General features: G+C 35.7%; 2 protein-coding genes across 3 annotated transcripts; both read right to left on the bottom strand.

Moving 5' to 3' along the window:
- Positions 1 to 2,144: 2,144 nt before the first annotated feature.
- LOC150106203 (uncharacterized) lies at positions 2,145 to 15,911 on the bottom strand. 2 transcript variants are annotated; one of them, XM_090392230.1, is made up of 3 exons: positions 15,768 to 15,911; positions 5,790 to 5,892; positions 2,145 to 2,968 (listed from the first exon to the last, which is right to left on the bottom strand). In XM_090392230.1, exons 2-3 carry the CDS (start codon positions 5,857 to 5,859, stop codon positions 2,301 to 2,303), a joined length of 738 nt encoding a protein of 245 aa, XP_090248356.1. In that variant the 5' UTR covers positions 5,860 to 5,892; positions 15,768 to 15,911; the 3' UTR covers positions 2,145 to 2,300. The 2 variants fall into 2 exon arrangements, with proteins under 2 accessions (XP_090248356.1, XP_090248357.1); XM_090392231.1 differs by having other exon boundaries at positions 5,790 to 5,913; positions 15,768 to 15,874.
- Positions 15,912 to 16,355: 444 nt separating this feature from the next.
- LOC150106202 (uncharacterized) lies at positions 16,356 to 23,655 on the bottom strand. Its single transcript, XM_090392229.1, has 2 exons — positions 23,517 to 23,655; positions 16,356 to 17,438 (listed from the first exon to the last, which is right to left on the bottom strand). The coding sequence occupies exons 1-2, from the start codon at positions 23,587 to 23,589 to the stop codon at positions 16,768 to 16,770; spliced, it is 744 nt and encodes a 247-aa protein (XP_090248355.1). The 5' UTR covers positions 23,590 to 23,655; the 3' UTR covers positions 16,356 to 16,767.
- Between the last annotated feature and the right edge of the window lie 54 nt (positions 23,656 to 23,709).

The following is a 23,709-nucleotide window of genomic DNA, read 5'->3' as shown; positions in this document are numbered from 1 at the left end:
TAGATGTATTATTTAGGGTAATTCGTCCTATTTAGAGTCAGCTCTTGAAGGCTAAAGGCAAAAACATGTGCCTGTTGTGACCACTGCTTTCACGTTTTTTTTTTAAGGATTACATAATAAAGTAATAAACTTAATACCAGCATAAGAGTATTGCTAGCTTTCTGTGAAATTGTTATTTGCAACCTATATTCGGACATTTTGTTGGAGACGTTAAGCTCACAGAGTTTTAGATTACATTAACTTTATGAAGGCAGATTAAAAGTATATTATTTGAATCTCTTTAGAAGTGCTTCTGGATCCAGCAATAATACGACTTATCGTCCTTTTCATTTCATTCCGATAGACAGAAAAAAGAATCTAAAAAGTGGTTTTTATTCGTATATTATGGCATTGAAATTTTCCTTTTATAAAATATATTTATTATTTTTTTAGGAAGTTTGGAAGAGGAAGTACCAAAAGAAAACGAAAAAGTTGAAATATCAAAAGAAATAGAAAAAGAAAATGAAGTACAAAAAGAAAAAGAATTACGAAAAGGGAAAGAAAAGGAAAAACTAAAGCAAGTACCAAAAGAAAAAGAAGAAGAAAAGGAAATGAAAATCTATTCCTTCCCTCCTTGCGATAATTACATTGACTCAGTGTTAGAAGAAACAATTCGGAATTTCAGCCACCTTTTGGAACCTTTTGCGCTGCCAAACATCACAAGAGGGTTCAACAGAAGAGTTCTTGTGATCAATGTGCACGGCGAAGCCAAGTTGTTCGACGGACTTCTTCACGGCTTGTCCACACTTCACCGTGCCGGACCCTGTTCCATTGAAAGAAGAGGGGAGGGAGCGCGTATCAGTGTGCATTTAGAAGGGGGAGAGCTGCTGATTACTTACAGAGGACACGTGAAATTCATGAATCTCGGTCCATCTATGACGGCTAACTGCAGGATTCATCACGTGAATACGCATCTGTACTTCGAAGTTAACCTCGGCACCGGACGTGGACATTTGTTGAATCTCAAGCTGCTTGACTTAAACGGGGTCGAAACAAAAATATCAGGGTTGAGTGCTATCAATTGGTTAGTGAATAAGCTAATTCGCTATCTGTCCGCTTGGTTCAGAACGAGCATAACGTCAGCAATTGAGGATGGCATACGGAAATATGTTGCAAAAGAGATCAAAAAGTTACTGTTTCCTCTCAAGGGTTTCTCTCTTTTGGGATTAATTTGAAGAGTTTGATTATGTACGTACTTGTGGCTAACTTTTTTTAAAATAAAACTTAGTTTTGATTGTTTTAATCTGCACTTCTAAATTATGATCAGAGATAAAAACAAAACAAAACATGCAGAATTGGAGATCTCGAGCAAATACATATACCATTCAGGGTTAAAAAATAACTAAGGAAAGGCCAATCATTCGCGAGCACGGAAAAATAGGAGATATCATTGATTTTTAGTGGGGCTTCGTCTATGGGGGGGGGTCGTACATCGGAGGCATCTAAAGAAAGATCAGAGACTTTAATGGTTGTGTCAGCAAAGACAGTCCTACTGTCCGAGAGAGAGAGAGAGAGAGAGAGAGAGAGAGAGAGAGAGAGAGAGAGAGAGAGAGGGAGGGATCTTTAGCAGCAAAAACAATCCTGATTGCAAAATGAAGATGCATATTCTGGTACGGTTTGGATTGCAGACTGAATTGTAGACGAAATGCCGCAACAGTTTTTCAGTTATGCAACGGTGTCGGCTCGAGAATATGATGTGTGCGTGCGTGTGTATGCCAATTAAAGATCATTTTATCCCTCTATGATTCCATTCTGATCTGTAATCTTTTATTACCAATATCCTCATGAAAAAAATTAGTGATATTTAATTAGAATCTGATGTTTATGGGCAAAGTTTTCTTTCTCCCTTTCAGAGCAGGAATACTGCTCTGAAAGGGAGAAAGTAAATTTTAGAATCTCATATTTTATATTAAGGAAACATTTTATATTAAGAAATTTTATATTAAGGAAACATTTTATATTAAGAAATTTTATATTAAGGAAGTATAGCAATATTGTCTTGATATATTTACTTAATATTGATGTCTGCAATGCTTATATCTAAATGTTTTGAGAACCGTCCATAGATGGATTCCCCATTCCCCAATTCATTTCTCTATTCACAATTGATGAGTGCAACATCTTTATTGCTTCAATTCAGAGTCGTTGTTTAACACTTAATTTACGGTAATCGATTAGCTTACCCTATTTAGAATTGCTGCCAACATAGGTACAAAAATTAAACATTTTTAACTACAAAATAGCATCGCCGATCTAACCGTTTAATTGATTTTTCCTTGAAGTATGTCTTCGAGCTTGATCTTAGATAGTTTGCGATTCGCAGATTTTATTAAGGAATCATGCAGTTGGTTGATAATTTTTGGTTTAAATTTTTCGAAAACAACTTTTCCAAAAATTCCGAGAATCTGATTCACTACTTTGCCAAACGAACCTCCTCCAAGGAAGTTTTCCAAGTCAAAAGCGATTCTTTTGAAGTCCAAATCCACTCTAGTGCCGCTATTGCTCAGCTGCAAATAGCCATCGTCTGTCACTGTTAGTGCTGCTGTCAACCTAATTGCGATGTCATTGACGGTGAGTGTCATCTTCCCATTACCAGTGAGAGGGAAAATGCGAGCCACCTTTCCGTTTAAGTTATAGTTTTCGCTCCTTCCAGAGATCGCGGGTAACTTAAGTGTGAAGCTGAGCTGAAGGTCGCGAAGGTTGGCATCGAGTTCAGGGACGGAGAATCCCGACAATCCTTCTATCCTCGGATTCTGGACCGACAGGGTCACATCGAATGCTTTTTCCTTTTTGTGAACGTCTACATTTTCCAGCTGAAATGGTTCGAGAACCGGTATCTTCAGTTCCGGAACTCCATGGGGCATCTCTTGACGGAAATTTTCCAAAACTCGAAAGATGTATCTCCTGAATGAGTCATCGGAATACTGCTCTGAAAGGGAGAAAGAAACTTTAGAATCTCATTTTGGATGCTACCGAAACATTTTTTGCACACATAAAAGCATACTCTTGTCATTAATTTAAAATATATATAAATATATTCACCTTTCGTGAATGGCTGCATAGGTATGAAAATATTAAGTGCCAATTTAAAAAGGAAAAAATAAAAGTTTTGAAGTGGTCCCTTCATCAGAGCAAGCAGTTCCGAGTCTCGTCAGAATTAGATGAACAGCAGCCACCACGCGAGTGAATTTGTTCACGATATTTCTGCACAGAACATTACAGCTGCAGGAAAGCACAATAAAAAATAACAAGAGAACTAAAATCAAAGAAAACATTTCAAAGGTTTTGACAAAAATAATTAGGCACAAAGCATTATGGGACAGATAAATAAATAGTTAGCAGATGTTCTTTTCAGTAATTTCGGTACGCCACTAAAGAGGCGTGATGGAAAATCCGGAAGTGTTTGGGATTTTGATTATTACTTCCTCTTCTGGGAAGAAAATATAATAAATAAATAAATAATAGATCTTTTCAAAGTTATTAAAGTCAAAGGAACAAAAATTCACATCTGTAGCCGCTGTAACAGCAGTGTTCCTTCTTTTACAAATAAAGGAATTTCGACAATTATTTCTATTTTCAATTGTAACTTCGACATGCGATTATGAAATTTCAAATATGATTAGTGTTAACTCAACCCCCCCATGGAGCATTTCCGCAGATCCACACGTGTTTGTGAGCCTTGGCTTAAACAAGGGACTGCAACAGCAAACAGTCGCGAAATTATTTCATATTTAATGCTTAAAATGAATTCGCTTATATCACTGAGTTCGATAAATACGCACCAGTATTTAAGAAGCATTATGTTTAATGTTTACTTTACCCATACTCTAGGGTTACGGAAGTCGTATAAAATACGAGGGAAGAGGGATGAAAGTTCTGATAAACACCTAGAACAAAAAAGATTATATAACCACAAAAAAAAAAGAAGAACATATGTTAAAAATATTTTAACCCCCGTGTTTCATTAAATTGTAATAATTTGTTCTTTTTCTTTTAGGATATATAAGAAGACATAAAATTAATTCATTTTTGTTCTAGGTGTTTATCATAAATTTTCAGCCTCCCACCCTTGTGTCTCTATTGTAAGTATTTGCTCATATCTGTAAGTGCATTTTCTTCGAGCAAATATTCCTTTGAACTTAGAAAAGGTTTCTAATCAATAGTTACTGACAATATTGCAGAATTTGCTTAACTTTTACTAAGAACTGTATCAGTGTGCATCATTATATTTGAAAGACCCGATCCTGTCTATTTCGTCTTTTAAGATTTCAAGGAACTGACAGTCATTTCTTGTCTTAATGAACTGTCTTATAGGAGGCGCTGATAAAAATCAAACATAAAAAAAACTTCAGAGTTATCTTGCAGCACTCTCTGATGAAAGTGAAACACCTTCATCAGTTTCCGATAGCAACTGGGAATCGAACTATAAACGATGATGATATGAAGAGTCAGCGCCAGGCTGTAGAAATAGTTAATCCATCTTCGAAATACGTATTAAATATTGAATATTTATGGAACTCCTTGACATGCGCTGAAGAATTTAACTATAAGTTATTCGATATTAGCTTCCTCGTTTAATTATGCCAATCACTCCCATAAATCATATACTGCCTGAATTATATTAAGAAATAAAGGTCATATTAAGAAATATCCGATATTCAGACTTTTGGCTTTTGCAACACGAAAGAAATAATTTAATGCCAGTAAAAAGTTCTGTTAATGTTAATATTCGCCGGCATCAAACACAGTTATAAAAGTACCACTTCTTGATGAAATACGCTTGATCCAATAGTCACATCAACACTGTTTATTGATTGTACACAATATTTTACTTCATTGCGCTGAAATTGCGACGATAGCATTCCAGCCTGTAGCTTGATTTAGAGAGAGACAGCAGTACACTTGTAATGCTTCTAACGTTATTCGAAGGCAAATCCTACCCGCGTAAAGCTGTAAACCTGTTATAAATTGACAACTGACTATGACTAAATGTACGTGAGTAGCAAGGGTTAGATAATTTGGGAATCATTCCTAGAGACCCAACAAGGAACTTTTATCAAGTCACTTCTGCTCACTCGAGCTCGTGCGACTCTGGGAAGAAGAGATGACAAGAACTGCAGAACAGACTGGCAGAGTATAGAAATTTTGGCTTCCGTTGCTCAATGTTGCTATCGCACAAATGGAGTACTTGTCAGAAGACACAGTGCGATAGTGAGGATTATAAAGATTAAGTTGAAGAACTATTTTCTAGAACCAAAAACTCAACGGTTGGATAACTGCTGCAGAATCCCACTATAGTACTAACCCTGGATTTAGGAAGCCTGACCTTATAGTAAAGAGAGGAGACGAGTTAGTCGTTATCGACGTACAAGTTACGGGCGACCCACTACCTTCCGCCATGAGAAAGCTGCCTACTATACTGAAAAACTAAGATGGTGCGGATGCTTCAGGAAGAACACCACATCGTGCCAAAATGTACCTTTGCTTATTATGACAGCAGCTAATATTCTTAGATGCTCTCATAATATGACTTGCTTAGCCATATTATGAGAGCGTGTATTCCTTTCGAAACAAACCAAAGCATCAGCTATATGCTTTGGTTTGTTTTCTGCTATCAGCGAGAGAGAATAGTATTTATGCACCCACAAAAGGTAGAAAGTCTCACTAAAAGTGATAAGAAGTTTAAAATTGTATAAGTAATGTCACACATGTGAAAATCTTTAGAAAGAGAGACGAACTGAAATACTTACTGAAGTCCGCTGAACATTGCGAAATTCCAAGCAGTGTTATCAATGTTAAAGCAAAGAAAGCGACTTCCATTTAAAGCAAGTTGGGTTTTTTTCTTTCTACCACCTGGAAACAAGGAAAAAAGAACTGCAGAAAAATAAAAAAATATACCCTTAAAGAAACAAGAACGAAATAAAAGTTTTAATGTGCATTTTTTAAAATATAAATTAATTTTTCTTAACTTAAAGAAAAGGAATAAAATTATGCATCGTATTATTTTTACGTTTTGTGAGGTATTGTCGGGCTTCCACCAAAATTACTGAAATTTTGTGTATGTGTGTGTGTGTGTGTGTGTTTAAGGTCGAGTTTATGTCAGTGAGGTAGAAACGGGAAAATCAACTCCACATCTGCAGCCACAACCACATCGACTAACTGAATTAATAAATAAAACATGAATGATGGGAGGCATACAGCGATTAATCAATAATTTGGTGAAACCAATACCATGCAGTTTTTCATCTGCATAGGATGGCTTGTGTATATTCACTCTATCTTCATCTTTCATTCTTCTTTCACCTTTTTTCAAATATTTTTGATCTTTCTATACATATTTCTGCACATAATAATACTGACATTTTTAACACTACGAAATTAATCATTATTCAGAAAATTACACTAACCAATTCTCTAGCCATTACAACTAACTAATTCTTTCTTAAAGTTGGATTCGAACCCACATCTTTCACTGAAAATAGGAGACATCTTTTCGGCCAACCAGACCGGTGAAGTAGCTAGTCTAGTGCTTTGAAGAGTCGCATGACGATGGATCCTGGTCATCAAGTAGCAATATGCATCTGGGAATACTGAAAACTATTTCTTCCTATTTTTGATAAGGAACGTATACATGCCTTTGCAGCAAAAAAAGGAGGAATTTCATCGAAATTCTTTAATCTGAAAAATTATTTTTTACATTAGAAACTGCGTGTTTTGTTGGCGGAACAATACTGTCACCGCAATCTCGCCATTATAATTTAACACGAGGGATGTCACCTCAAACATTTCTTTAGTTTCCGGAAGATGGAGCCAACTGCTGCATGAACTCTCTGAATCCTGCTTTCAATTTTTACTCTATTCTGACTTCACCTTCCAAAGACAGCATTAAAAGTGACTTTGTCATCGATGAAGTTGAAGACCGCAGTGGCATCTACTGAGAGCACCAATACGGTCACCCTGGTGTGACAAAATGAAATACGGTCTCACCAGGGTGACCGAATTCCATTTTGTGCCTAAAAACCAAAAGAATGTGCACTCAGCTTTTTTTTTCTTTGTCAGTGGCAGCATCCAACACGAATTCGTTCATGTCCACATTCTTATCGCAACAACAACAATCCACCGGCTGTTGCATCTGTTTCTGTCTATCAGTGAGCATCCAACCAAACTCGTCCTTTTGATATAAGAGAACAGCAACAGTAATTTCGTTTACTCTAGTCTGAGGATATCTTGGATCAGTTCGTTGACACCATTGCACTCAGTTAGGTAAGAGGCTATTTATGTTCCTCCACCTCCCTTCCCCGACTGCGTTGCCTTTTATTCAAAGTTTGGGCAGAAGTGGCTTGCATCGCTGACAATTCATTGTCAAACTGTGTATACTCGTAGAGAGAAATAACTTCCATTTCTGGACAAAATATTTTGTGCGATCAAAAGCGCAATCATTGTAAGCTGTTTCATTAGCACTAGACATACCGTTACTTGGTTTGTGAATAAAAAAAAGATAAAAATAAATAATAATGGGCTGCCTCTCACTTTGAAATGACTTCGACTTTATCAGGTAATTAAAACTGTTTTTGTCAGAATTTTGTCAGGAATTAATAAAATTATTTTTGTTATTATTTGTTACTATTTTTACGAAGTAGAGATTTTTTTTTTACTCTACTTGTTTCACTATTAATGATAAGATATCTGCGAACCATCTAGAGCGAAACTTATTCCAAATGAAAATGGCGCATTTGCATGTTAAGTTCATATTTAGTAGCTGAAATTCGTTTCTATTTATTATTATTATTATTATTATTATTATTATTATTATTATTATTATTATTATTATTATTATTACACACACACACAAACCTACGACAACCCCTCCTCTCAAAAAACTACCACTACAAGAACACAAAGAAACAAACACACTATGTCTAAATCCAACCCTATTTGCACAAAAAAAAAAAAAACTGTAATAGCAGTCAAAGTCTTTCAAACACGTACCAACAAACAGTAAAATCAACACCTGGCTTGTGACCACCATAGGAACACAACCATGAAACCACCACCCTCTGTCATCTATTATCTTCCTCAGATAAGCTCTGCTAAGCTTCGAGGAAGAAAATTACTAACTTGCAAGTATCTGTTATACACACTTGTAATGCGTTATAAATATTATATACATATAATTACTACAGCAACTATGTATGCAATTCATCTGAGACATAAAAAAAAAAAAATAAATAAAAAAAAATAATAAATAAAAAATTCTTTATAATCCTTATTGTAAATACTGTAAATATTATTATTGTATGTAACTTATACTGAGACAATAAAAAAAATAATAATAAAAAAAAAAAAAAAAAAAAAAAAATTATTATACGGGCATCTCCATGGAGTCAGAAGTTTCATAGCAGGAAATCCAATCTATCAAAATAATATATATCATGCCTCTTCTTGAATTCATTAACAGACGAAGCACTCACAATCGAGTCAGGCAACGCATTCCATTCATTCATTACTCTGCAACCAAAAATTCTAGTTCTCACGCCCTTGTTAACCGCACTCTTACTGAATTAACAAGGATAACTTCTTGTACTTCCACCACTGTCCCACTGCTGAAATATTTCCCCTGCATTAATCTTATAAAAACCTTTTAGTAACTTAAATGTGTCTACCATATCCTCTCTTCTCTGCCTATCAACTAACCTCTGTAATCCACAAACTCTCAATCTATCAGTGTAAGGAGCATTCCCTACACCTCTTATCAACTTGGTCACTCTCCTCTGAATTTTTTCTACCACTTTCTCATCTTCAAGGAATTCAGGCGACAAGCCCTGAACACAGTAATTCAGATGTGGACGTATCAATGCCTTATAAAGAGGAATAATAACTTCTTTATCTCTGCATTTTAGTGAGTTCTTCAATAACCAAGTAATCTTGCGAAATATCTTGGATACCCCTTAGCAATATGTCCTCTGAACGTCAACTCTCTCTCCACTAACCCAAAAAAGTCCCAAGCCTCATCAATCTCCTGGAGTACAGTTCCATCAATCTGGTACACAGCTTGTAATATTTTAATCCCAAAATGCATAACGTCATGCTTTTCCACATTGAACTGATATCCATTATCTTTTGTCCATATTGCCAGCTTATTTAAATCATTCTGCAAGCTCTCTAAATCAGCTTGATAAATTATTTAGCTACCCATCTTTCAATTATCAGCAAACAACTGGATATCTCTCTTCAAGCCATTTCCTATATCATTTACTTATAAATTAAATAACGGTCAAAGCACGCAGCCTTCAGGCACATCACTGGTCACCTACTTCATTATGGACTCTGCTCCTCTATACATTACTTTTTGGTATCTGTCCATGAGCCATTCTCTTATCCACATCAACAGTTTACTATCCATCCCTTATTTGTTCTAATTTGCGTAACAGTATTCCATGGGATATCCTGTCAAAAGTCTTAGCAAAATCCCGCAGTATCACTGTGTAGCCATCTATTATAAAAGTTAATAAATTACTAAGGCAAGACCAATCTTTAATAAAACCATGTTGGTCCCCATAGAGTATCATGTTCTTATTCACATATTTCTGAATTCTGTCTTTAACCAAGTTTTCCAATACTTTTACCATCACTCCAAATATGGTGATTGGTCTGTAATTTCCTTCCGCAGTCTTAGAGCTTCCTTTATGCAAAAGAACTATTTTACCTTCCTCCCACTCTTTAGGGACCTTACCAGAGCTCAAACGTAGTTAAATAGCCGAGTAAGGGGCACTGAAAATTCATTTGTACATTCTCGTGCAAATCTCATCGTGTTATCCCATCTAAACGTACAGCACTATTTGCATTTAAATTCTGCAATATCCTAAGTACTTTTGATTCATTAACCTCAATTCTGATATCAGTTAACTACCTAAACTTAGATGATACACTTTTGAAAAGTGACCACTCAGTAACTCTGCTATTAGATCTGACTCAGTCACTTTGCTACCATCAGTACCCACTAAAGTTATCTCTCCAAAGTCATTCTTCCTTTTACTTGCCACGTAGCGAAAGAATTCTTTGGAATTTCCTTTGACCTCTTGACTAAGGTCGTCTCATAATCTGATTTAACTTTCCTTACTATGCTGGTAACCTTTCTAGCCTGAGCTTTGTACTGTTTTGTGAGTGTACTGATCACCTTTCTCCTTGTAAATCCTCCATAACATTTTCCTTTTTTGCAGATCACACCTAATGCTACTAATACTCATCCATCTGGTGCCTATCTTCCTGATCATGGAAATACATTCCGATATTTCTTCCTTCAGATCCCCCCCATGTATTTCTAACATATTTTCCCTGCAATTTCTTACGCTATATGGCCGCTGTAGCTGCCTGCCTCCGAAGCTTGTTATAATTACCTAACCTGTAGTTCCGTCTATAATCCTTCTTAAGAGAAAATTCCACAAATTTTGCATCCTCCCAAGTCAATACCGCATAATCACTCTCACCAATCGGAGGTTGCATTGACACCTTACTTATGTATAGGTGTTGGATCTGGTCATGGGTCTTCTGAACCCATGACCAGATCCAACACTCTCACACATGAGTCCCTTCTGTTATATGCTGTTTCAAGTAATTACCTCTTAGAAGGTGTATGAATTCCATTTCCTTTTTTGCCAATTGATATTTCCTCTTTCTAATTGATATCACCATAGTTAAAATCCCCCATAATAATCTCTAGCTCTTGCACTCGTTGCGCTAATTTGCTGATGCATGTCTTCTACATCGCCCATTGTTTCCCCTGGTCTATAGCAGCAACCAACTGAATATTTGGTTCAGATTTTCTTTTCTTTTCCCTACCTCCCCCCTCAACATGCTCCGCTGCTTCTGTTGGTAAATTCAAGCTTGTATCGTTTGTTTTATTTATGGGTAATCTAGAATGAAATTCTAAATTTTCTTTTCTCCCACTATTTCTTCCAGTACGTAACTACTTCCCTGAATCACTTTTCCTAATAATTAGGCTGTGAATCAGTCACGCTGTAATCATGACGTCGTTTGTCACATTGCAATATGATGCTATATGATCGATTGTGCAAAACACAAGAATATCTAATGGCGCAATTCAGAAATACTGTACTTGATTCATACAAAATACGCATTCTGTGCATGTTCATGATTTTGAAATTCGGGATTTGTGAATACATTTTTTGAATTTTTCATGTCGCTCCTATTTTAAACAATGAAAAAAAAAAATAGCAAAGCTTTTTATGATAAAACAGCTGCCCTGACCTAAGGCTAAAATGAGCTTCTAATTAAACTGTATTTCTATATTAAAAGAGTATTAATAAGACCTACCCGAATATGTGTATTTTGAAGGAAGGGATGATAAGTATTTGGTGCCAGATTTGCTTGGTTGAAAAAAAAAAATCCGGAAAATATGTAATTTGGGAAAATGCTGATTTTGAAGAACAAATATGTGAGTGCAGACATGAACGTAACGAACGATGTGTTAAATCTACAATCAAATAGACTGTAGATTTAGCACATCGTTACACTGCTTGCTTCGTGTATGTTGCAAGTTTATTATTATTATTTTTTGTTGTTGTTCCATATTTTTTTTAGTTCTGAAACTTTTAATTTTTAACTCCACAATCTATTCGATTCATCATCTTTGTTTTTTGGTTCAATTCATGTTTCATGACTGTGCTAAAACCTAATTGCAGCCTTAGGTCGGAACACAGGGGCGGCCCCATTACCACAAAAGTTTTGTCTTTTCTTTTTCTTTCTTTCTTTCGTTTTTTTTTTTTTTTTGATTTATACTCATTCCCTATTCAAAATAACAACGTTTTAATTTTAAAAAAAAATGTAACATTTAAAATTTTTGACTTGTCAAAAAGTTTCAGAAATACTCCTTAGAGCTAATGAAAGGTGAATATTTATCTTATCTATGCTGAATTAACTATTCAGATAACAGCGAGATTAAAAACGGACTATGTAATCGAATTTAGCAGTTGATGATCGCAGGAGTACGTACTTGGTTTATGGTAACGTTCCGCTTGCTACGTGTGTTATATCGCAAGCTGTCGTTTCTGATAAACTACGACTGTGTCATCATGACGTATTGGATTTAAAAAGACACTTATGCAGTATTTTGGCATCACCAATGTGCAATACCTGTTTACGTTAGCTAAGTGGGTTTTTTTTGTGTTTTTTACAAGAATTTTTCACTAACCAGTTCTACTAAACTCCTTGAAATTGCTAGTTTTAGGTTATGAGCGTAGCTTCTACATCGATATTAATAGAATGTGAACATATATTTATCTAGCTTGACCTTTTATTGTGTCATTGATAGAAATTAGATTGAATCGTGCGTGTGTACACACATATATATATACACACACACATACATGCCTAGGTGGCCGAGTGAAGCAATTTGCTCTTCGACCAACAGGTTTCCGGATTGAATTCCACTGAGAACACGGATGTTTTGGAATGTCTACCGGGTGATGAATTTCACTGCCTGGTATGAGACCATCGTTTTGATTACTGGAGGTCTCAAGAAGCGGCTGGAAAGAAGTTTCATATTTGACTTATTCCACCCACAGTGCTAACCAGTGGCGCACCCAGAGGTGGGGGCCAAAGGGGGCCCTGGAATCCTCCAAAGAAAAAGGAAAAAAAAACACTAGTAAATTTTCTGAAAATATTTTCCTAATTAAAATTCATTTGTTTTATTTATATTGTGTCGTGTCTTCTATTTCTATACTACTTATGAATTAGCGATCATTGCAGATGCTCAGTCATAGATCGTACGCGGTGCGTAGTGTGTATTCACAAATCGTCTACTCAACCCCCCCCCCCCACACACACACACCCCAAGATTAAATCCGGAGTGCGCCACTGGTGCTAACAAACAACGCGTCTTTAACTTTACTTGAGTAAGATTCGCATAAAAATACAATTAAACTGCTTATTTTTTTCCTTATTATGATTATTTTGAGTGCCTCTCTATGTGAACTATACAAACATATCACAGATGGTTTACGAAGTATACAAACATATGACATGTTTGTATACTTCGTGCAGTTTGTATAGGCGATAATTATAAAGCGATCAACTGTAAAAAAATAAGCGCTTGGAGCAGTTGCGGATTAAACCGGCTGGGGGCCCTGGAAATACTTACGGGGTCCTAAAAAGTGTTTATATATGTATATTATTATTATTAGGCACCTCAAGGGAGTTCAAAGACTCATCGAGGAGGGCATCTGCTCTACAGCTTTCCATCTCCGCCACTCAATTCACCAACTGACAGCAACTACACCAACGCCATTTACCGCCCCACCACCACTAGTATTTCCAAAGACAATCACAAACATCCATGCCCACGGCGGGATTCGAACCCACAGCCTTTTGGCCGGAGAGCAGATACGTATCTGATATTGAAGTATACAAACATATCACAGATGGTGATATGTTGCCGGAGATGTGAACTATACAAACACATCACAGATGGTGATATGTTTGTATAGTTCACATAGAGAGGCACTCAGAAAAATCATAATAAGGAAAAAAGAAGCAGTTTGATTGTATTTTTATGCGAATCTTGCTCAAGTAAAGTTAAAGACGCATATGATACAGAAAATTAGGACTTCACTATAACAAATAATGAAACACATATAATAGAAAGGACCTAGGAATAGCAAAAGAAAAAAAAATGTTAATAATTTCTACATTTTAAAAAGTTGACGCTCAAGGCCCCCTTCGAGCTCGGGCCCTCTGGCGGCCGCCAGGTTCGATACCCGCTTGGAGAAAAAATCACGCAAGAAAAATGTCAGTACTATAAGTTTTTTTTTTTTTTTTTTTTTTCATGCACTGCTATGAAATGGATGCATTTGTGAATTTTGCTGTTCCCTAACGTGTATTTATGACTAGTTTTAAATGGTTACTGCTCGAGGAAGGTTCAGTGGGAGGAATAAAAAAAAAAGCAAAATATTAATTTAATTGAATTAAAATAACTAAGGGCATGTAATAAGTAAATGAATTCAATCATTTTAAAAGGAGCTACGCCCTTTTTTAAAAAGAAGGCCCGTTTTCAAAGGACTTCTCGAAGAAAGAAAATGTTTTGACTGCCTTAAGTAAACTTGTGAAGTGAAATTTGAACTCATAATTAAGGGGCTATCACTCAAAATAATTATATTAAATAAAAATATTCAAACTGCTTTCATTCCTCAAAGGAAGTAGATGTAGCTCTTTTAGTTGTACGTTGCCATCTTGCGGTCCTAATTCCTGGCATCGTATTTATTTTCTGAAAGTGTCCTAGGGTCAATTTTTGAGATGTATGGATAACAACCCGACTTCCGGGAATAAAAACTACATTTGTCAGTCCAGGAATCAACTAACTAAGAGAAAGGCAAAAGAAAGGTTTAGAAATAATTCCTCTAGTGGTTACCAGAATCGAATCTAACGGCTTTTCTTTTCTTCTTCTTCTTCTTTTTTTTTTTTTTTTGGAGGTCTAGCTGGGCGGATACAAGCGTCATTTCCACATAACTATATACACGCTGATATAATAGTTTTTGAATATTTTTTAAGCAGTCAACGACCTCAGTATAATCTTCCTCTTTCTCTCCAGATTGCGTCCCATAGTCTAAATATTTTATCTTTACAGATACATTTTTTTTAACGCAGGAATTAACCAACAGATTTTGAATGATTTCTTTGCGTGCCAATGACCGACATCATTCTTTTCTATGGTGATTGAAGTGACGTGTTTACAAAATTGTTTGAATTCTGCTATAGTCGAAAGCAGCATAAAGCAACTACCAACAGAGCTAAATTATGAAAGGCATTCGTATAAAATAAAATAAAATAAATAGTTTCAGTCTAATTCCTGTGATTTTAAATAGTTTTAAGTTAATTTTAAATAATTTTTCCGGCATTAAAATAATAAATTTTCGCATATAAAGAAGAAAAATAATAAAATACATTTAACTTAAAGTATGAATAACGATTCATTACAATAATTCTAGCCCATGTCTTGCTTATTAAGAACGATCATATTCAATGCAAAAAGAAAAGAAACTATTTTACATAAACATTTTTCCCAATAACTATATTTCATAATTGTATAGTTTTTTTAGCATTAAGTGGGATTGTTTAAACAACTAAACAAGTACATTAATCCACTTCTTCTTCTTTCATGTTGTGCAACATGAAAGAAGAAGAAGAAGAAGAAGAAGAAGAAAAGAAAAGTGAGAGATAAAGAATGTCTTTTAATCGCGACTTTTTTGTTTTAAACAAAACAATATTTTATTTGAATCCGGTACGAAAAGAGTTGTAAACCAGTCTATGTTCAGTACCGTGGCTAACGGTTAGATAATTACTAAACATGGAACTTTTATTTTTCAGAGTGTTTCATGCATGCACTAAACATGTGCTACAATGGGATTCGAACATCCACTCAGCCAACAGGTTCGGCAATGATATTAAATAATGAACAAAAATAAATAAATAAATAAAAATTAATATATATATAATTTTATCAAAAGTTGCAAAATATACAAAACTTAGTGAATAGCCTTCGTACAGAAAACATTTAAAAAAAAATAACCCATTGGTTCCTACAGGGCGATGCATAAGTGGGACGTTCTATTTGTTCACGCATTATTATTCAAAAAACATAATTTCTAAATTGACTCTATCTCATGACGGGCGGTCTTCTGTCATAAGACAGAGTAATATATATATACACTCACCTTTTTCTTTTGTGCCAAAATTAAATACGGTAAAGCGAGCTATAAAGTGAATTGGAGGTTGAGGTCTTCAACTGTTGTAAGGAGTTTATAAGTTATCGATCCAGTTTTATCTAAACAGGTGCATAATCTCTCTCGTTCTGAATGGTTGCCTCATAGATAGCTTTGCAGATTTCACAACATGTCTGAGGATGTTTTGCACATGATTATCTCCTAAGCGGAAATAAATACAATGGGGAGGGATCTAAAAGTATTGCGCTTGTTGAGTTTCAACAAGCGCAATACTTTGGAGATGCACGTGCAAGAAGAATGGACTGGAGTAGACAGAGCAAACTACGCACTAGAATTTTTATGTGACTTTTTTATGTGGGCTAAGAGATTTTTTTTCGGAATTTTTTTATTTTATTTTGTACTTTTGTTTACTTTTTTACAACTGCTGTATTTGTAGGTAGCCTGGATGCATGAATGTGTACAGCTATGTAGCTATACATTGCCAAGAAAACAGCTTCCTCCGTTTATCTTGGGAGATGCTGCCATAACGTTCCCAAATTGTTTTGTCCGTCTTCCCTCATAAAATAAATAAATCAAACAAAACAGGAAGAGCTTTTATTTCAATGGTGTAAATAAAAATAAATACTCATTAAGAAACAAGGACATTTTTAGTGCATTTCAGTACAGGAGAAAAAAATTCCTGCTACCTTCATCAATTTCATCAGATGGGATTTGAACCGAAAATAATTGTTTCCAATGTACAGAGTTTCCCAAAAGTCACTGCGAAGTGTAGGCGGGCGTTGCAATGGTTTGTCTCCAGTAATAAAATCGTCCATTTTCATTCCAATCAAATGCAAACTAATAAATTAAGATACAATCGATCTTAATGCGTTTGGATAAAAATCTAATACAAAGCAATGACTAGGACAGCGACATAATCGAACACAACTCAGTTAAATCGTCAAAGTTTCAAAGAGTAATTAAAATTTTCCAAGATGGCAATGGCGTATAGCTAACCGAAGTTCCCGTTAAGAATATCATCCAACTTAAATTTCCCTAGTTGACGATTTGCAGATTTCAGTAATGAATCACGAAGTCTTTTCATAAGCTTTGGCTTCACTCTTTCAAAAACCCCTTTACCAAAGAGCCCGAGAATCTGATTTACTACTTTTCCAAACGACCCTCCTCCCAGGAGGTTTTCTAAGTCAAAACTGATTCGGCTGAAGTTAAGATCTATGGTTGTGGCGCTCTCGCTCATTTGCAAATGGACTCCATCACTTATCACTAAAGCAGCAGTCAGTTTAATAACGAGATCATATACGGTCAGCGTCATCTTCCCGTGACCAGTTAAAGGGAAAATTCGGGCAATTTTTCCGTTCATGTTGTAGTTGTCGCTCCTGACGCTAATTTTCGGAATCTTAAGTTCGAAGCTGAGCATTAAATTACGGATGCTGGCGTCCAGCTGGGGAATGGAAAATCCAGACAGTCCTTCGACTTGAGGATTTTGTACTGTCAAATTCACTTCGAACGACTTTTTCTTTTGATGGACTTTAATGTCATCCAACTGAAGGGGCTCTAAGACTGGTATTTTCAGTTCTGGAACTCCATATCGCATCTGTTCCCGAAAATTATTCAAAACTAGACGCATGTACTGCTTCAAAGAATTATCTCCCTCTTGATCATCTAGAAAAAGAGTAAGAAGAATGAATTATTTGCATTATATGCGAAAAAAGTAAATCAAAATCTCAGAATTGTTAAATTGAAATGATCTTAATGATTTTGCAATATCACTGGGAAGAACTCCCATCTTTAAGTAAACTTATATTAACATGCTCGTGAAAGATAATGCAAAAGTTAATTTGATTTTTATTTTTTAGAATACAAGACTGATCTTAAAAAGAACATAACGCTTGTCCCAAGTAATGCGAGCTCATTGTTTGTTTATTTATTTATCAGATGGGGCATTATACTGTATATATGTAGCAGATGATCCTAGAAGTAGACACCACTATCGGTAGTCCCTAAATGGTGTTCCCAGTTTACTAGCACTTGACGCGCAGAGAGTTCGTGTTTCTCATGTGATCCTGACACCAAGAGACAAAATGCAGAATGATAGTCACCAAGCTCACAATAAATAAATAAATAAAATAAAAGGTTCGTATTTAAAAAAAAAAAAAATGTTATCAAACCAGACTGATCGTTTTCTTCGGTCACAAAAGATAATCCATCATGAATTCATTCCGACACAAAGGACTGTTACTAGCCATTACTACGTACAGCAATTGGAATGTTTGATGGCAAGAATCAATTGACAGCTGAAAGATAATGCTCATACAACGAGAAACGCGAAGACTTTCCAGCTTACAAGCAAATTATAGTAATCAAGCATTCCCTCTTTACTGCCTTGAGAAGGCATTTTGGTTTCGTTAGTTGAAACTGAAATTGAAAGGATGTCGAGTTGACAGCATAGTGATATTCAGAAAAATGTAACAGCAGAAGTTATTTGAATTCAACCGTGTAGTTTCGAACATGAAAAGGATAAAATTAAACTGCAATAATCTGTCTTTTAGTTTTCCATAAAATCTAATCTTGTGTATAAAGGGATGAATTATTCTTGAATCATCTGTCTGACTTATCAATGAACATTGAAAGAACAGTACTAAAGAGTTGAAGCCTTATTTAAATGAATAGGAGAGAGAGAGAGAGAGAGAGAGAGAGAGAGAGAGAGAGAGAGAGTCTAGCGTAGAACAAACAACTGCCATATCATTATTGAGAAGGAGGCGAAGAAAATAAATAGTGTGTTTTTTATCAACAATTGAAGGAAGATTGTCGTATTAGCAAGGTGTTATTTGATGAGAGAACGAAGTTATTTAACTGTTGCCTTCCTTCGCTCTCTGGTCACCTTTAGAGTGATAACCAGCAACCCACAATACTATCCGCCTAACCTCTTTTTAAGTGATTAGCCAATATAAGTCTCTCACTATTAGTCATCATAATTATTACGGCTTCGTAAATTAAGACTATTATAAAAAAAAAAAAAATCAGCTAACGCCTTTTTATTCCCGTATACGGGGAGTAGGCGAGGGCATTTAGCCTTATCTAACTTTTTGGAGACTGAGTGGGCAGTTCAATCTCCACTGGTACCAATCAGAGATAGATGGCCCAAGGCTATCACTAATTAAGCGGTACACAGTGAAGAGAGACGGCTCAAATGTGCCGCCATCTCTTGGTCCCTAATCCTAACACAATATATTTAATGTCTGAAAATAATGTGGATTCTACGGTCGATTTTCTTGAGTTTACAGGACGAAAAACCGGCTTGCCCGTGCCAGTGATCGACTAACTCGGGAACCGGTAGAAAGAAGGCTTAGAAAAATTTCCTCTAGTCACCGACTAGACTCGAAACCAAGTCTTCCTTCGTGCGGCTAAGCGCCGTGGTATGCAAACGCCACATCCACTGAGCTACACAGGCTCTCCTATTATTATAAGACTATTATAACCTTCCTTTAAGATAGTTGCACCCAAAAAATTTGCGATATTAGAGATGAGGTGGTTGAAACAGATCTCCAATAACAAAGAGGCTGTATGCGTCAGCAGAATGTAGATAACACTGTCCATGCAGCATCTTTTAGACAGAAGATGAAACAGCACAAACATCCAATCATAACCTTTCTCTTCGCTTCTTTTCTTCACTGTTCCTGGAGCACGAGTTAACACACATTCTCAAATGAGTGATGATCTATAGCAGTGTTTCTCAACCTGTGGTCCGCAGGCAGACTTAAATTAATTAATTAAATATATATTTTTTTAATTATCCGAACAAAACAAATTAAAATTGAATAAGTAAGTAAAAATTATTGAAATCAAATGGAGCCTTAAAAAAACCAACAAATAGCGTCAGAATGTTCAAAGGCGGAAGCAATAAAACTATATCGTTGTTCACTTCACTCCTCTTTTATTATTCGTCATTCTACCGCTAAATTTGCAGCTGCAGAATGACGAATAATAAAGGAGGGGTAAAGTGAAAAACAATATAGTTTTATTGCTTCCGCCTTCCCTTGCTGTTTTGTCAGATTTGAAGTAAACATGTGTTATCCACATTTCAACCAATTGCTTGTTGTTCATTGATTTTTATTATTGAAGGTTTCCCTCCTTCAACCAAGGCTCAGTATATCTTCAGAAGTGCTAAGTGATGCTTGAACAAAGTGTGTCGTGAGTTAACCTCAGTATTTATATATTTTTCGGAAACGTTTTTTAATAATTGAAAAGTGGCTTAGAACTAGGACTTTGAAAAGAAGGGCAAATAAAACAGGTGATGCTGACCCTAATTGTAATACACGTGTTGTAACAGCCAGTAAATCTGATACTATTAAAGTAGAAGAAACAAGCAGTTCGAAGAAAAAATACCGAAGGAAATATAACAGTTCATATTTAGAATTCGGGTTTACTTGGTGTGGAGCTGAAAGTGAACAGAAACCTCAATGTGTTTTGTGTTATGAAGTGTTGTCGAACGAGTGCATGAAACCTGCGAAACTCCGACGACATTTAGAAACTAAACATTGTGATGTGAAAAATAAGCCAGTTGAATTTTTTCAGAGACGCTTAGGGACAGATCATGGGAAATCATGGGAAAGATATAATTTCAGCCATAGGTTCCATTAATAGCAAAGCACTGGAAGCATCCTATCTCTTAAGTTTGCGCATAGCGAAAACAGGGAACTACTCCCAGCTATAAAAGATGTGGTAAAAACTATGTTTGGCAACAAGTTACTAAAATATGTTGATTTGATTCCTCTTTCAAATGACACTGTCGGTCGCAGAATTAATGACATGGCAGGTGACATAGAATCTCAGTTAATCGAAAGAGTTAAGAAGAGCCGTTATTATGCGTTACTAACAGACGATACTACTGATGTTAAAAATGATGCGCATTTAATATGCTACGTAAGATATGCGCATGATAACACCATTCATGATGATATTTTCTTTTGTAGAACTTTGTCATCCCGAACAACTGGAGAAGAAATATTTCACACTCTCAATAATTACATAATACACAAAGGGATCCCGTGGGGAAAATGTATGGGCTTCTTTTCAGATGGAGCTCGCGTTCTTACTGGCAGGCATAGTGGGGTTGTTTCTAAGGTCAAAGAAGTAGCTCCGGATATGAGTTGGGTGCATTGTTTCATACATAGGGAAGCGTTAGCCTCCAAGGGAATGCCACCAGAATTTAAAACCGTACTATACAGCGTTGTATAGCACGGCTTGACAGCGTTGTCAAACTAGTTAATTTTATTCAAGCTCGACCGTTAAATAACAGATTATTTTCAGTACTCTGCGATGAAATGGGCAGTGAATATACACAACTTTTGCTTCATTCTGAAATTCGCTGGCTTTCCAGGGGCAAAGTACTAACAAGGTTATTTCAATTAAGAAGTGCCTTAATTGAAATAACCTTGTGTTTTAATTCTGATTTTGCATCACTCCTTGTTGACGAAGCATGGCTATCAACATTATCTATCTTTCAGACATTTTTTTCGAAATTAAATGAACTAAATCTCTCCCTTCAGGGAAATTCTTTAACTGTTTTTGATGCCTACGACAAAATAAAGGCATTCGAGAAAAAACTAGTTTTATGGATTTATGTAAAAAAACAGACAATTTGCACCTTTTCCAACATTGGAATCCTTTTTAGTGGAAAATAATATTTTTGTTCATTCTGAGTTCATGGAAAGGGTTTGTGACCACCTCAAAAATCTGAAACAGAATTTTGAAACATATTTTCCGAAAAACTTTTATAAGAAATTTCTGTGGGTTCGCGATCCATTTCAGGCTTGCAGTCACGAGAACGACCTTTCGTTATCGAAAAACGAATTAATTGAGCTTTCAAGTGACAGTGGGGTTAAAATGCAATTCCGTGATCTTGGTTTGGCTCGATTCTGGATCTCGTCTTCAGTGAGAAGTGAATTTCCCGAATTATCTGAAGAAGAATTGAAAATCTTCATGCGGTTTTCTACAACCTGTCTTTGTGAGAAAGAAATTTCATCTCTACTTCAAATAAAAATAAAATACAGAAATCGTCTTCGTGTGTGTGCCGATCTTCGACTGAAGTTGACCAATATTGAGCCAGATATCCAGCAACTCTGCAATGGCCGAGAAGCTCATCCATCTCATTAAAAATAAGTAGTAATATAATTGTATCATATTATTTATTGTTTAATAAAAATTAAAACTTTGTTCAATGATGATATCGTTTACTTCCAATTTAATTAATTATGTTGCCATATCTTTCGAAACATTCTTTTAGAATTATTATGTTATAAATGGCACAATTTTTCCGAAATGTTGGTAATTCCCACATAGTTTTTTTTTTTAAAGAAAATACAAAAAGTCAAAACGACGTATAGGGAAATAAATTAAAATCACTATGTTTATTTTTGAAGAAAAACTTTAATTCCAACATTCTAAAATGTTATTTTTCTTGCTTTTCTGTTCGCAAAATCGTCGATCACAGTGTCGAAGTCTATTTCATCAATCAGTTGCTGTTTATAGACAGTAAGGCAAGATTTCATAAACGCCAAAAAAGTGCCGCCAGGGGCGGATTCCCCCCCCCCCCAGCTACGCCTCTGTAACTTAGTGGTCCGCAGAATTGTTTTAGGCATATAACACACTCTTACATGAGAAGCAAGAAATTCTTCTGTATGCCGAAGCAGCGCGCATCGCAAGCAGTTCTTTTCTCCCAATTTAACGAAAATGCGACTTGGAAGTAAGAAATTAAAGCTCTTACGCCTTTCTGTTGTGCACTGCAATTTTTAGCTGAAGCTGTGTGCATTTTATGGGGAAATAAAATCATGTTAAGCTATGTTAATGTGTGCATCATTTTTATCTGTTGAAAAAAAATATGCGACTAGTGTAAAAATAAATAAATAAATAAATAAATAAAATAGAAACTGTAAACGATGATGTCACGCAGTAATAACTCTGCCTTCAGCTCTTCATCGGAGACATATTTATTGATTACATTCTTCCGCGCCTCCTTTTCTGTATCGGCCTAGTGACCTATTTAAGGCCAAATAACGGGCTTTCAAACCTAATCGATTAGGCTCATGAGGTGGTTAGCTCTACAGTATGCTGGTCCATCAAATGGACTGGTTTCATTCTGTGGAAGAAGTTAAAAAAAAAAGAGTTTTTGCATTAAAAAATCCGTTTTTTTCCTCCGCTGTTTATGTTTAGCTTCTTACTTTCTCACTTGAAGAGGAATCAGAAAAAAAAATTGTCTCATTGCACATGGAATTTGAACCAGGCAATGCTTCGCGATGGCAACTTTATCCAATTATATATTAGTATATTCTGTTTATCGAAACTCGGGATTTTAATCTCGCAAACAAGACGCAGAATACGCAGTTCATGCACAAAAGTTTATATTTAAGCATAAGACTGAACATCTGATCCCAAAGTTATGCTAACGAAAGCCAATCTGGACAGGTCGTGGACCTTAAGAGTATGTCATTTCTGCGGACAGTTATTATTATTATTATTATTATATTCCACTTATTATTTTGTGGGACAGATCGCGCCACCTAGTGGCGGTGCGACCTATTAAGTAAAAGTAATTCAAATTTTTGATATCCATTTTGTAATTGTCTCTGCTAAAGATAGAGAGAGAGAGAGAGAGAGAGAGAGCAACATGGACTTATGATGGCGCTGATAACTACTGGCATTACAGGCTTTATGTGAAAATCTAAAGACAAAAATACTTACGGGAACCCTTTATGCACTCGGGCACTCCGAAGAGCATTAGCACCCCGACAAAAAAGACAAATCGAACTTCCATTATAACAGGTCGAGTTTTGCTTTTAGTTACTCTTTCTGATGTTTTTTAAAGATTTGTTAGATGCTGTACACGTTATCGTATATAACACCAACAACCTATAGAAATAGGAACGCTCTCCTG

This window comes from Typopeltis vanoorti, chromosome 5 (assembly GCF_054136105.1).
Source record: "Typopeltis vanoorti isolate ZY-2024b chromosome 5, IOZ_Tvanoo_1.0, whole genome shotgun sequence".
NCBI lineage: Eukaryota > Metazoa > Arthropoda > Arachnida > Uropygi > Thelyphonidae > Typopeltis > Typopeltis vanoorti.
Note: the sequence above shows the minus strand (reverse complement) of the source record. Positions and strands in the feature narration are given on the sequence as shown.

What these genes read in the sequence shown, in the direction of transcription:
- LOC150106203 (XM_090392230.1), bottom strand. Translation starts at nt 5,859, where the DNA reads ATGGAAGTCGCTTTCTTTGCTTTAACATTGATAACACTGCTTGGAATT. An exon ending in GCAATGTTCAGCGGACTTCA is followed by an intron (nt 2,969 to 5,789) that starts GTAAGTATTTCA and finishes TCTCCCTTTCAG; the next exon opens with AGCAGTATTCCGATGACTCA.
- LOC150106202 (XM_090392229.1), bottom strand. Translation starts at nt 23,589, where the DNA reads ATGGAAGTTCGATTTGTCTTTTTTGTCGGGGTGCTAATGCTCTTCGGA. An exon ending in CGAGTGCATAAAGGGTTCCC is followed by an intron (nt 17,439 to 23,516) that starts GTAAGTATTTTT and finishes CTCTTTTTCTAG; the next exon opens with ATGATCAAGAGGGAGATAAT.